Source organism: Oncorhynchus masou, chromosome 19, assembly GCF_036934945.1.
Source record: "Oncorhynchus masou masou isolate Uvic2021 chromosome 19, UVic_Omas_1.1, whole genome shotgun sequence".
In the NCBI taxonomy this organism is placed as follows: Eukaryota; Metazoa; Chordata; class Actinopteri; order Salmoniformes; family Salmonidae; genus Oncorhynchus; species Oncorhynchus masou.
In genome coordinates this window covers 32,662,300-32,676,947 of record NC_088230.1, presented here as the reverse complement: position 1 = coordinate 32,676,947, position 14,648 = coordinate 32,662,300, and the positions used below count along the sequence as shown (strand labels likewise).

Below are 14,648 nucleotides of genomic sequence, written 5' to 3'. Positions count from 1 at the left end.
TATTTTCCTAGCTTCCTTTCCTTTACTCATTTTCTTTCCTTGATTCCTTTCTAGCTTTCCTCACTCCATTTTCTAACTCCCTATCCTTTCCTCTTTCCTAGCTTCCTTACCTCCTTTCCTAGATTCCTTTCCATCCCTACCACCCTTTCCTCCCCTCCTTCTCTAGCTCCCTTTCCTTAAAGTTAGGAAAGGAGGAAAGAAAAAGTTCACATGTATGTGCTAGGGATTAACCACGGCCTGAAGATGGAGATAGTATTGCTTTTAGTGACAGGCTACTGCGGGGCTGCAGCTGGATACTATTGTGCTGCCCTGTTGTTGCTGTGCTGGAAACCCCGTACTGACTTTCTGAAGGGACCCAAGATGGCTGAATGGTCACAGGGGCTGTAGTTAACAATTATCTAGATAAGCGATATGATGGAAATGAATGACAAATAATGTTAGTATGTGAAACATAACATTGGGGGGAGTTATACGATTACAGCTTGATGGTCTTCCTCATTTTGAAATGCAAGGACACCCAGTGAGGAGAGAGACGGATTTCTCCGCGGCCCGGAGCCAGAACATGGCGGAACACTTGGGAAAGAAATAGCTAGCTAGCAGCTAACGTATTATAGAAAGCCCTATTGCTGATCGGAAAAGTCGGGCTACATTTAACGACACTGGTTGCGGTTCGTAAACGGGCAATAATGTAACCGGTGTATGGTATTTGTCGATGTATAATAATGTACTGTTTTCATAAGATGTTGAATGTAGCAAGGCAATTAACCGACTAGCTAGCTAACGTGCTAGCTAGTTAGCTCCGGTAGATAGCTAGCTAGCTAGCATATAGCAATTATCTCAGTGTACTATAGCTGAAGTCCTCTAACATAGTATATTTGTAATATTACACGGAATGTTTCCCATTCGAACCTAGTTTATATACGTATTATTTGGTCTATGGTTGTACTGTTTGTGTAGCTAGTTTCTGAAGGAGACTGTCGGTAGCTAGCTAACCGATCTGCTAGACAGTGCGAACGGACGCGTCGTAGGCTTTTTGGTCTGAGCGAGGCAAGTTTTGTGGTTGCCAGCTAGCATCTGTAGCAAGCTACACATAGAGAACTGTGATAACTAGCTAGTTAATCTAGTTTTTAACTCTTCTGACTAAGTGGATCTACGGTAGTTGATCCTTACAACCACCATACTAGGCAGTCGGTAGAGTTGGCGCGTTGCGGAGCAAGGTAAACAGGAGTCGGCTGGGGAAAGCGGTCACGACCACCTGCCAAGATGACGGACACCCGCCGCCGAGTCAAAGTTTATACGCTCAACGAGGACAGACAATGGGACGACCGCGGCACCGGACACGTCTCCTCGGGCTATGTAGAGCGGCTGAAAGGCATGTCTCTGCTGGTGCGAGCGGAGAGCGATGGTGAGTCAGGTAAAAGTATTGTTATACTCTCACAAATACTCACAACCATTGATTGATTACGATACTCTTGTTCTGATAACTTCACGATGTTGTCGATAACACCTAGCAAGCTATCTGTAAACAAACTACGTAGCCTCGTTTTTGTGTACTATTATCAAGACAGTCAAAAGAGGAGCCTCGATATCTAATTAGTGGTTGGTTCATTGATCCCTTGAGTCCTACACAAGTCACTGACCCTGAATCCTCATACTATGTGCACTAAAATATATAAATACATAGCTAGAAGTGATCATGGAATACAATGCCCCATCTCAGCCAGGCCCCTGTTGTAAATGCAGCTCAGTCTAAACACTGTCATGGCCTTCCAGTTACATAACCACACTGTCCCCACAGCCACCCAAAGAGGGGCCGAGATACACAATTCCCGATTTAGCCCCCCGCCGTCCTTTTGCAGCAGTGAGCTGCGTCCACTTCAGCTGTCGAAATCTTTGCGCAAAGCTGCATGTTAGTTTTTGTTGTTATCGCTAACTCACTCTGTGTTTTTTCACACCCCCAGGTTCCCTGCTGCTGGAGTCGAAGATAAACCCAAACACAGCCTACCAGAAACAACAGGTCAGTCACTTGCAAGACGAAGACACTTGAATGTTAGCGCCATGTCTCCTGTCTTATTCTAGCTGCGTATTTATGATAGTAATAGTGCTGTTTTGTCTCTTTCCATCAGGACACGTTGATAGTATGGTCGGAGGCTGAGAACTATGACCTGGCCCTCAGCTTCCAGGAGAAGGCTGGCTGCGATGAGATCTGGGAGAAAATCTGTCAGGTAATCCCACTTTTCTTCTCTGTGTGTGCGTATAAGATGAAGGTGGAACATACTCAACTCTATTGTCTTGTGGCTAGAAGCCAAAAGTCCCTTAATAATGAAGTATAATTATATGTTTAGCTCTCACTTAATGTGAGAATGTAATGTTCTACATTTCTAAGTATGGTTTAAAGGTTAGAGCTTGCATGTTCATGTATAACTAATGCCTTCGTGCGTTGTTTTGACTCGTGTTTCTCTCTGTTCTGTCCCTAATGTTGTGGTGTTATAACTCATTGGTTTGTTCATGTGATTTTTGACTCCCGTGTCTCCGTCTCTACTAGGTCCAGGGCAAGGACCCGTCGGTGGACATCACCCAAGAGCTGGTGGATGAGTCGGAGGAGGAGCGCTTCGACGACATGTCCTCCCCGGGGCTCGAGCTCCCACCCTGCGAGCTGGGCCGCCTCGAGGAGCTCGCAGAACTTGTGGCCTCCTCCCTCCCCTCGCCCTTACGCCGTGAGAAACTGGCCCTGGCTGTGGAGAACGAGGGCTACATCCGCAAGCTCCTGGAGCTCTTCCGCCAGTGCGAGGACCTGGAGAACGCCGACGGCCTCCACCACCTCTACGAGATCGTCAAGGGCATTTTCCTGCTGAACCGCACGGCACTGTTCGAGGTTATGTTCTCAGAAGAGTGCATCATGGACGTGATTGGCTGCCTGGAGCACGACCCGGTGCTGGGGGCTGCGCCGCGGCGCCACCGTGACTTCCTCACCAAGACTGCCCGCTTCAAGGAGGTGATCCCTATCGGCGACCCTGAGTTGCGCGCCAAGATCCACCAGACGTACCGGGTGCAGTACATCCAGGACATGGTGCTGCCCACGCCGTCGGTGTTCGAGGAGAACATGCTCTCCACGCTGCACTCATTCATCTTCTTCAACAAGGTGGAGATCGTGGGCATGCTGCAGGTGAGATTGTGGGGACACGGGGAGGGCACCAGCATGCACAGTAAACACAAACATGTTTTGTATTTTTTTCCTTGTTAATTTTTTCCTATAATTGCTACCATTTTATCTCTACATTGTTGTCCCGTCAGTAAGCATTTCACTGTTAATCTGCACCTGTTGTTTACCAATGATGTGACAAATAAGATTTGATTTTGATTTAAGTGGCCACAGTCAGGACAACATAGGCCAGAGTAAGGTACTATACACATGCAGGTGTACACATGGGGAGCATGGTGAAATGTCAGCCCTTTCTGTGTTTTGGTTTTTATTTTGTTTTTGTTTTTATGATGATAGCCATATAAACCCCAGTCTGAGTACCAGTTGCTAACGTTCCACTCCTTGTCATTGGCAAATAAACGGGCCTTTCGGCAATCTCAACATTCAATATGTGCTGGATTTACAGTGGAGTTGCTCATTGGTTGTTGGAAATAACATTGAATATTTTCCATGATGACATGTGGAGCCTTAAATAGAATTATAAGTTATAACAAAGTCTAAAATAAACATTTAGCAGTTAGCTCGGCCAGTTGTTGTATTTTAAGGCATTTTGTGGTTTGAATTGCATTATGCATGTGAGATGTGAGCTACAAACTTTTGACAGACTGGTTTCATCTGGACAAACAAACTGTTGCTTAGCAACCAGATACCAACATGTTCTGTGAGGAGAAAGTGATAGTGTTCCAATATTTGCATAATTGTTGTGATTGGACGATAACTGTGATGGTGATCTCAAGCTCATTATTGATAGTGTTCATATTTGAAGATGGCAGAAAGGCCAGTGTCTTTGGCACATGACATTGAGTACAGGAAGTGGATTAGCTAGTAAGGAGACTGGTACCCAGGCTATATGAACCATACCTAGAGCCCAGAGGTTCGTTCTCCTGGCCCTAACCACACCCCTTGGAACTAAAATAAATGGTCAGCATTTGTGTCATTACAGAGGCACCAGATAAAGTCTAGTATAAATAACTGCTGTGTGTTCTCACTATAAAGGAAGCCTGTGCTTTTTACTTGTATGTGCTGTACCCATGGTCAATGATTGGCTGCTTTTATGGTCAAGTGACCTTATGGTTGTTGCACTGTCAACTCCACACCTTGTTTGTGTACGCTCGTCTCCGTGGAAACGGAAGAGTGTTTTGTAAACGGGTTATGCTGTTTGGGGGGAAACGGACAGACATGGGCTGTGTTAATCAGGCACCAAAGGGAAGAAAGCAGACTGAAGCAGCGAGGGACTAGCTGGGCTTGTCCAATAAGAAAAGTTAATTTGTTAACTACGGTAAAATGTTGTGACTAGGAAATGCTTAGGTGCTGATACAATGTGTATACTGAACAAAAATATAAACGCAATATGTAAAGTGTTGGCCCCATGTTTTATGAGTTGAAATAAAAGTTCCCAGATATTGTCCATACACTTGTGAGCCTGACAGGTGTGGCATATCAAAAGCTGATTAAACAGCATAATCATTACACAGGTGCACCTTGTGCTGGGGGAAATAAAAGGCCACTCTAAAGTTTTGTCATAACTCAATGCCACAGATGTTTTGAAGGGGTGTACAATTGGCATGCTGACTGTAGGAATGTCCACCAGATCTTTTGCTAGAGAATTGAATTAATTTCTCTACCATGAGCCACCTCCAACATCGTTTTAGAGAATTTGGCAGTTATGTCCAACCGGCCTCACTACCACAGAACACGTGTATGGTGTCGTGTGGGCGAGTGGTTTGCTCATGCCAACGTTGTGAACAGAGTGCCACATGGTGGGGTTATGGTGTGGGCAGGCATAAGCTACGGACAACAAACACTTACATTTTATCGATGGCAATCTGAATGCACAGTGGTGCCGTGATAAGATCCTGAGGCCCATAGTCGTGCCATTCATCCGCCGCCATCACCTCATGTCGCAAGGATTTGAACAAAATTCCTCAAAGTTGTAATTATCCCAGTTCTTCCATGTCCTGCGTGCTCACCGTACATGTGACCCATTGATCATGTTTGGGATGTTCAGGGCCGGCGTGTATGACAGCGTGTTCCAGTTCCCGCCAATATCCAGCAACTTCGCACAACCATTTAAGAGGAGTGGGACAACATTCCACAGGCCACAATCAACAGCCTGATTAGCTCTATGCAAAGGAGATGTCAAACTGCTTGAGGCAAATGGTGGTCACACCAGATACCGACTGGTTTTCTGTGACCGACATATGCATATCTGTATTCCCAGTCGTGATAAATCCATACATTAGGGTCTAATGAATAACTGATTTCCTTATATTGAACTGTAACTCAGTAAAAATTGTCAATTTTTGCATGTTGCGTTTTTTTATATTTTTGTTCAATATGTTACGATTCTAAACTCATTTAGTTTCTGTTATTTTAAATGTTCCAAACATATTGCTCACTATATGTCTGCTGCAGTGGGATAAGCGAGAGCCATTCCAAAACTAGGTTTTGATCAGTCATGGAAATAAGTACTGAAAACATGTTGGCGCACCATTTTAAAAAGAGGAGAACGTGCTGTAGAAGGAAACAGAGTTTTGTCACAGGTACTGCCCACTAGTGCAAAAAGAATATTGTGATTAATGAAAAAATATATATGCAGTATAAGTAAATAAATATGCCGACATGTAACAATCATTTTCCCCCTCCCATCACTAATGAGGACTTCTCATAAAGGTCCTTTATCTAGGAAATGGTTTTCAACTTCCTCTTACAGTGAGTCAGGTTTGTTAAGCTCAAATGTGTTTTCAATTAAAAGTTCAAATGAGTGTTCTTATTGGACAAGGAACGGTAGTACTTCCTCTTTTTGGAAAAACATTCTCTTGTTTCGTGCCTATTGAAACAACCCCAGGGTTAACACTGCATGGTGGGACAGCTAAACACCAGCAGACCTGTTGACCCTGCAAGCTTCAGATACAAATAGCCTTCATAGGCACAGAGCTACGATCAGCTTACCCCTCTCCAACCATAGCCACTTGGGAGTCAAACTCGAGAACGGACAGATCTCTGTCCGTGTAACAACTTTATGCCGTTGTCCTCATCCTTTGTTCTCTTGTTTTTCTTTCCTTCACGGTCAGGACGATGAGAAGTTCCTGACAGACCTCTTTGCACAGCTCACAGACGAGGCCACAGACGACGACAAGCGATACGAACTGGTACGCCAACTGACATCCGCACAGACGCAACTAATGCTGGACTCCCACTATGGGCCCTACAAAACTAGGTCGCATTACCAGGCCGTGGGGCTTGGCTTGGCCTTATAATGTGAATCAAGCACAAGGGTTTATTTGGACAAAATTGACAATTATTACCACATTTCCCACACATTGTATAGTAGTCATTGGCTAACATGAAGTTCTCTTCCCCACAGGTAAACTTCCTAAAGGAGTTCTGCGCCTTCTCCCAAACGTTACAACCTCAAAACAGAGAAGCCTTCTTCAAGACGCTGTCGAACATGGGCATTCTCCCTGCACTAGAGGTGGTACTGGTGAGAGCCCACACAGCACTCCAGACCTGGGTCATACACGACAAATACTTGAAAGTGTTTGAGGATTTTATTTTCATAGTCTTGGGGAGAAGGAGAAATGTATTGTTTGTAAAAATGTGACATACGGGCAGCTGGTCTTGCCATGATTAGTTGTATTAGTTGTATGTATGGTATACACCGTCCAATGAAATTCCTGGTATACACCCTCCAATGAAATTCCTGGTATACACCCTCCAATGAAATGCTTGCTTGCAGGTTCCTTCTGGACAATGCAACAACAATAATAAATAATAATAGGAACATAAAGTTAATGTCTCAGAAGAACAGAATAAACATGTTAACATCAGTAGAATACAGGAGGCCCAATTTATAGTACAATATTTACACATGTTTGTAGAAGAGAGGATTGGTGAAGTGTTTAAATTGTCCAGTATTTAGCGATCATGTAATTTTAGTTTTGTGTACATAAATAAATAATAGTGTTACTTATAAGCCCATGTGAGCTGGCCACCAATAGGTGTATGACACTGGAATATCAGTCAACAATCAGTTAATTAAGCTTGGGCGTCAGGGTCAGAAATGGTAAAATAACTTTTGGAAGCATTCCATTTGACCAGGCAAACTAAACCAAATACCGCTCAAGCATTGTAAAACGTTCTCTTGTTTCGTGCCTATTGAAACAACCCCAGGGTTAACACTGCATGTTGGGACAGCTAAACACCAGCAGACCTGTTGACCCTGCAAGCTTCAGATACAAATAGCCTTCATAGGCACAGAGCTACGATCAGCTTACCCCTCTCCAACCATAGCCACTTGGGAGTCAAACTCGAGGGTTAACACTGCATGGTGGGACAGCTAAACACCAGCAGACCTGTTGACCCTGCGACCAGTCGTACTAAGGTGCCATCGGGCTTAACAATTACGAACAAATTCACGTTTTTTTTCCTTCACTAACTACTTGTTGTTATTCTAGGCTTTTCTGTTCTACTCCGTAATATTCTATTCCATTGTGTTCTGTGACTGATGTGGTGTGTGTGTTCGTGCCATCAGGGGATGGATGATGTGCAGGTGCGTGGTGCGGCCACCGATATCTTCTCCTATCTGGTGGAGTACAACCCCTCTATGGTACGAGAGTTTGTCATGCAGGAGTCCCAGCAGAACGACGACGTGAGTACAGCTCTCACCTATACCAGGGATGTGTATTAATATGAACCAAACATAAGAAAACACAATTAAGCGAGGAGGGACCTACAGTTGAAGTCGGAAGTTTACATACACTTAGGTTGGGTTCATTAACTCGTTTTTCAACCACTCCACACATTTCTTGTTAACACTGTAAAGTCCATGGAGAACAAGAGCACCTCCTCCCAGCTGTCCACTGTACTGAGGCTAGGTAACACGGTCACCACCGATAAATCCATGATAATCGAAAACTTCAACAAGCATTTCTCAACGGCTGGCCATGCCTTCCTCCTGGCTACTCCATCCTCGGCCAACAGCTCCACCCCCCGCAGCTACTCACCCAAGCCTCCCCAGCTTCTTCTTTTCCGAAATCCAGATCGCAGATGTTCTGAAAGAGCTGCAAAACCTGGACCCGTACAAATCAGCTGGGCTTGACAATCTGGACCCTCTATTTGTGAAACTATCCGCCGCCATTGTCGCAACCCCTATTACCAGCCTGTTCAACCTCTCTTTCATATCGTCTGAGATCCCCAAGGATTGGAAAGCTGCCGCAGTCATCCCCCTCTTCAAATGGGGAGACACCCTGGACCCAAACTGTTACAGACCTATATCCATCCTGCCCTGCCTATCTAAGGTCTTCGAAAGCCATGTCAACAAACAGATCACTGACCATCTCGAATCCCGCCGTACCTTCTTCATTGTGCAATCTGGTTTCCGAGCCGGTCACGGGTGCACCTCAGCCACGCACAAGGTACTAAAAGCTATCATAACCGCCATCGATAAAAGACAGTACTGTGCAGCCGTCTTCATCGACCTGGCCAAGGCTTTCGCCTCTGTCAATCACCATATTCTTATCGGCAGACTCATTAGCCTCGGTTTTTCTAATGACTGCCTTGCCTGGTTCACCAACTACTTTGCAGACAGCGTTCAATGTGTCAAATCGGAGGGCATGTTGTCCGGTCCTCTGGCAGTCTCTATGGGGGTGCCACAGGGTTCAATTCTCGGGCCGACTCTTTTCTCTGTATATATCAATGATGTTGCTCTTGCTGCGGGCGATTCCCTGATCCACCTCTACGCAGACGACACCATTCTGTATACTTCTGGCCCTTCCTTGGACACTGTGCTATCTAACCTCCAAACGAGCTTCAATGCCATACAACACTCCTTCCGTGGCCTCCAACTGCTCTTAAACGCTAGTAAAACAAAATGCATGCTTTTCAACTGTTCGCTGCCTGCACCCGCACGCCCGACTAGCATCACCACCCTGGATGGTTCCGACCTAGAATATGTGGACATCTAGGTGTCTGGCTAGACTGTACACTCTCCTTCACAGACTCATATCAAACATCTCCAATCTAAAATCAAATCTAGAGTCTGATTTCTATTCCGCAACAAAGCCTTCTTCATTCACGCCGCCAAACTTATCCTAGTAAAACTGACTATCCTAACGATCCTCGACTTCGGCGATGTCCTCTACAAAATAGCTTCCAACACTCTACTTAGCAAACTGGATGCAGTTTATCACAGTGCCATCCGTTTTGTTACTAAAGCACCTTATACCACCCACCACTGCGACCTGTATGCTCTAGTCGGCTGGCCCTCGCTACATATTCGTCGCCAGACCCACTGGCTCCAGGTCATCTACAAGTCCATGCTAGGTAAAGCTCCGCCTTATCTCAGTTCACTGGTCACGATGGCAACACCCTCCCGTAGCACGCGCTCCAGCAAGTGTATCTCACTGATCATCCCTAAATCCAACACCTAATTTGGCCGCCTTTCCTTCCAGTTCTCTGCTGCCTGTGACTGGAACGAATTGCAAAAATCACTGAAGTTGGAGACTTTTATCTCCCTCACCAACTTTAAACATCTGCTATCTGAGCAGCTAATCGATCGCTGCAGCTGTACATAGTCCATCGGTAAATAGCCCACCCAATTCACCTACCTCATCCCCATACTGTTTTTATTTATTTACTTTTCTGCTCTTGTGCACACCAGTATCTCTACCTGCACATGACCATCTGATCATTTATCACTCCAGTGTTAATCTGCAAAATTGTAATTATTCGCCTACCTCCTCATGCCTTTTGCACACAATGTATATACTCTTTTTAATTTGTCTACTGTGTTATTGACTTGTTTATTGTTTACTCCATGTGTAACTCTGTGTTGTTGTCTGTTCACACTGCTACATTGTGTTGTTGTCTGTTCATACTGCTATGCTTTATCTTGGCCAGGTCGCAGTTGTTCTCAACTAGCCTACCTGGTTAAATAAAGGTGAAATAAAAATTAACAAACTATAGTTTTGGCAAGTCGGTGGGACATCGACTTTGTGCATGACACAAGTAATTTTCCAACTATTGTTGACAGACAGATTATTTCACTTATAATTCACTGTATCACAATTCTAGTGGGTCAGAAGTTTACATTACACTAAGTTGACTGTGCCTTTAAACAGCTTGGAAAATTCCAGAAAATTGTCATGGCTTTAGAAGCTTCTGATAGGCTAATTGACATCATTTGAGTCAATTGGAGGTGTACCTGTGGATGTAGTTCAAGGCCTACCTTCAAACTCAGTGCATCTTTGCTTGACATCACGGGAAAATCAAAAGAAATCAGCCAAGACCTCAGACAATAAATTATAGACCTCCACATGTCTTGTTCATCCTTGGGAGCAATTTCCAAATGCCTGAAGGTACCACCTTCATCTGAACAAACAATAGTACGCAAGTATAAACACCATGGGACCACGCAGTCGTCATACCGCTCAGGAAGAAGACGCGTTCTGTCTCCTAGAGATGAAAGTACTTTGGTGCAAAAAGTGCCAATCAATCCCAGAACAACAGCAAAGGACCTTGTGAAGATGCTGGAGGAAACGGGTACAAAAGTATCTATATCCACAGTAAAACGAGTCCTATATCAACATAACATGAAAGCCATTCAGCAAGGAAGAAGCCACTGCTCCAAAACTGCCACGAAAAAGCCAGACTACGGTTTGAAGCTGCACATGGGGACAAATCTTACTTTTTGGAGAAATGTCCTCTGGTCTGATGAAACAAAAATAGAACTGTTTGGCTATAATGACCATCGTTATGTTTGGGGGAAAAGGGGGCTTGCAAGCCAAAGAACACCATCCCAACCGTGAAGCACGGGGATGGCAGCATCATGTTGTAGGGGACCTTTGCTGCAGGAGGGACTGGTGCACTTCACAAAATAGATGGCATCATGAGGAGAAAATTACGTGGATATATTTAAGCAACATCTCAAGACCACAGTCGGAAAGTTAAAGCTTGGTCGCAAATGGGTCTTCCAAATGGACAATGACCCCAAGCATACTTCCAAAGTTGAGGCAAAATGGCATAAGGACAACAAAGTCAAGGTATTGGAGTGGCCATCACAAAGCCCTGACCTCAATCCTATAGAACATTTGTGGGCAGAACTGAAAAAGTGTGTGTGAGCAAGGAGGCCTACAAACCTGACTCAGTTACACCAACTCTGTCAGGAGGATTGGGCCAAAATTCATCCAACTTATTGTGGGTAGCTTGTGGAAGGCTAGGCAATGCTACCAAGTAGTAATTGAGTGTATGTAAACTTCTGACCCACTGGGAATGTGATGAAAGAAATAAAAGCTGAAATCATTCGCTCTATTATTATTCTGACATTTCACATTCTTATAGTAAAGTGGTGATCCTAACTGACCTATGACAGAGAATTTGTACTAAGATTAAATGTCAGGAATTGTGAAACTGAGTTTATATGTATGTGGCTAAGGTGTAACAAAAACAACTTTTAACTGTAAGGTGTAAACTTCCAACTTTAACTGTACCTGAATTTGTGCAATAGAAACTCTCATTGTCTTTGCAAAAAATGTTTTCCGTTTGGTTTAAACGGTGTCCGTTTTTAAATTTGGAACTGAATTTGCTATGTGGTTTGTCTAATGAATACACCCCTGCATTCCCTTAGTTAGGACATCCGAGGAGCTAACCTCAGAGTTATGGACTATCGAAATTGGACAAATATGAAACAACCAAATAAACGGACTGTTCCGGAAACACGGATCCCTTTCAGTTCTGTTTCCGTTTCTCAAAATGTCATGATTTTCCAGGTTTCGATTCTGTTCCCTGAACTGGTTGGAACATTGTGAGGGGTGACGTTCCAGGTTGTCGTTTTTGCTGTTGCGCTGCTGTGCATTTCAGAATATTTCTAGGCTTATGTCCCATCAATGAGTTTCCTGAGACGTTACACACCTTTCCAGGCTTTGTGATCTTGAATCCTTTTGGTAATCTGCACAGCTTGACTGCAATAAATGACCTGGAACGCCACCATTGTGCATGATGCTGCGTTCACATAGGCGACTCATCATGCCAGGACGAAACCTGATGTCATTGTTTGCAATGAGACAGTGGTGCCTAAAATGTTGAACCTTTTGCCTTCTGTTTGCATAAGACTAGTCATGAAGACTAACTAAAGCAATAGCTAGGCTCATTTTAATGTCTATCGGGATATGTTTAGCAACATCACCTACAGTTTAGCTAGGATGTTTGGATGTTCAAAGTGCCATATTTTTTCAGTTTGGAATTTTGGATGAAGCTAAGCTAGCATGTTCTTCAAATCAGCCAGCCAGGCAAACTGCCAAGCAACAGGGTAGTCCAAGCTTTCACGTCATCCGGTCTGACGTTCTTTGAGTCGCCTATGTGTTTTTAAAGGTAGCATGAGTGCTAGTGGTAATATTGCCTCTAGACGCTGATCTTGGGTCAGTTTTGCATTTCCCCCCACAAATGTTTAAGGTTAGGTTTGGGGGAGGGGAAGCTGATCCCAGATCTGTCCCTAGGGGAGCAGTGCTAATGGTGTCTGTCTAAAGTCTCTCTTGTATCTCCCACCGTGTCTCTCCCAGGACATTCTGCTGATCAACCTGATCATCGAGCACATGATCTGTGACACGGACCCCGAGCTGGGCGGCGCCGTGCAGCTGATGGGCCTACTGCGCACCCTGGTGGACCCTGAGAACATGCTGGCTACCGCCAACGTGAGTAGAGCTTCTTAACTCTTAACCTCTCACCCTGAGCTAACAACCCTCACCCGGGAACATGCTTGTCATCGTCAACGAAAGTCTAGCTCCTTCTCACACCTCTCTCCTCTCGTCCGGAGACCAGGCCTCTCTCGTCTAACCCCTGGTGTACACCTCCTGTGTTTTGTTGAATCTTTTTTTTTACTTGGGAGTGTTTGTAACTCAGTTTGTCTCTGGTCCTTCTGCAGAAAACGGAGAAGACTGAGTTCCTAAGCTTCTTCTACAAGCACTGCATGCACATCCTCTCTGCTCCTCTACTGGCCAACACCACAGACGACAAACTCAGCAAAGGTGAGTCATCAATCCCCTGTACGTGTGTGTGCAAAGATGACATTATTTTTGACCTGTCCATGGCCCACTGTAAATGTGTGAGTTCTCTGATTATCATGAGGACACATTCACTGAAAGTTACAGTGCCTTGCGAAAGTTTTCAGCCCGCTTGAACTTTGCGACCTTTTGCCACATTTCAGGCTTCAAACATAAAGATATAAAACTGTATTTTTTTGTGAAGAATCAACAACAAGTGGGACACAATCATGAAGTGGAACGACATTTATTGGATATTTCAATCTTTTTTAACAAATCAAAAACTGAAAAATTGGGCGTGCAAAATTATTCAGCCCCCTTAAGTTAATACTTTGTAGCGCCACCTTTTGCTGCGATTACAGCTGTAAGTCGCTTGGGGTATGTCTCTATCAGTTAAGCACATCGAGAGACTGACATTTTTTCCCATTCCTCCTTGCAAAACAGCTCGAGCTCAGTGAGGTTGGATGGAGAGCATTTATGAACAGTAGTTTTCAGTTCTTTCCACAGATTCTCGATTGGATTCAGGTCTGGACTTTGACTTGGCCATTCTAACACCTGGATATGTTTATTTTTGAACCATTCCATTGTAGATTTTGCTTTTATGTTTTGGATCATTGTCTTGTTGGAAGACAAATCTCCGTCCCAGTCTCAGGTCTTTTGGAGACTCCATCAGGTTTTCTTCCAGAATGGTCCTGTATTTGGCTCCATCCATCTTCCCTGTCCCTGCTGAAGAAAAGCAGGCCCAAACCATGATGCTGCCACCACCATGTTTGACAGTGGGTATGGTGTGTTCAGGGTGATGAGCTGTGTTGCTTTTACGCCAAACATAACGTTTTGCATTGTTGCCAAAAAGTTCAATTTTGGTTTCATCTGACCAGAGCACCTTCTTCCACATGTTTGGTGTGTCTCCCAGGTGGCTTGTGGCAAACTTTAAACAACACTTTTTATGGATATCTTTAAGAAATGGCTTTCTTCTTGCCACTCTTCCATAAAGGCCAGATTTGTGCAATATACGACTGAATGTTGTCCTATGGACAGAGTCTCCCACCTCAGCTGTAGATCTCTGCAGTTCATCCAGAGTGATCATGGGCCTCTTGGCTGCGTCTCTGATCAGTCTTCTCCTTGTATGAGCTGAAAGTTTAGAGGGACGGCCAGGTCTTGGTAGATTTGCAGTGGTCTGATACTCCTTCCATTTAAATATTATCGCTTGCACAGTGCTCCTTGGGATGTCTAAAGCTTGGGAAATCTTTTTGTATCCAAATCCGGCTTTAAACTTCTTCACAACAGTATCTCGGACCTGCCTGGTGTGTTCCTTGTTCTTCATGATGCTCTCTGCGCTTTTAACGGATCTGTGAGGAAATCACAGTGCAGGTGCATTTATACGGAGACTTGATTACACACAGGTGGAT

General features: G+C 44.5%; 1 protein-coding gene across 3 annotated transcripts in view; it reads left to right on the top strand.

Moving 5' to 3' along the window:
* The first annotated feature begins 171 nt into the window (after window positions 1–171).
* LOC135506186 (serine/threonine-protein phosphatase 4 regulatory subunit 3) overlaps window positions 172–14,648 on the top strand; it is a 29,070-nt gene continuing 14,593 nt past the window's right edge. The window contains exons 1-9 of one of the 3 annotated variants that reach the window (XM_064925673.1): window positions 172–1,405; window positions 1,962–2,017; window positions 2,127–2,225; window positions 2,546–3,166; window positions 6,277–6,354; window positions 6,570–6,686; window positions 7,737–7,853; window positions 12,760–12,891; window positions 13,122–13,224. In XM_064925673.1, the coding sequence (XP_064781745.1) occupies window positions 1,264–1,405; window positions 1,962–2,017; window positions 2,127–2,225; window positions 2,546–3,166; window positions 6,277–6,354; window positions 6,570–6,686; window positions 7,737–7,853; window positions 12,760–12,891; window positions 13,122–13,224 (1,465 nt within the window). In that variant the 5' untranslated portion in view covers window positions 172–1,263. Of the gene's footprint in view, window positions 1,415–1,961; window positions 2,018–2,126; window positions 2,226–2,545; window positions 3,167–6,276; window positions 6,355–6,569; window positions 6,687–7,736; window positions 7,854–12,759; window positions 12,892–13,121; window positions 13,225–14,648 lie in introns of all 3 variants that reach the window. The other 2 variants (XM_064925670.1, XM_064925671.1) reach the window with 2 other exon arrangements.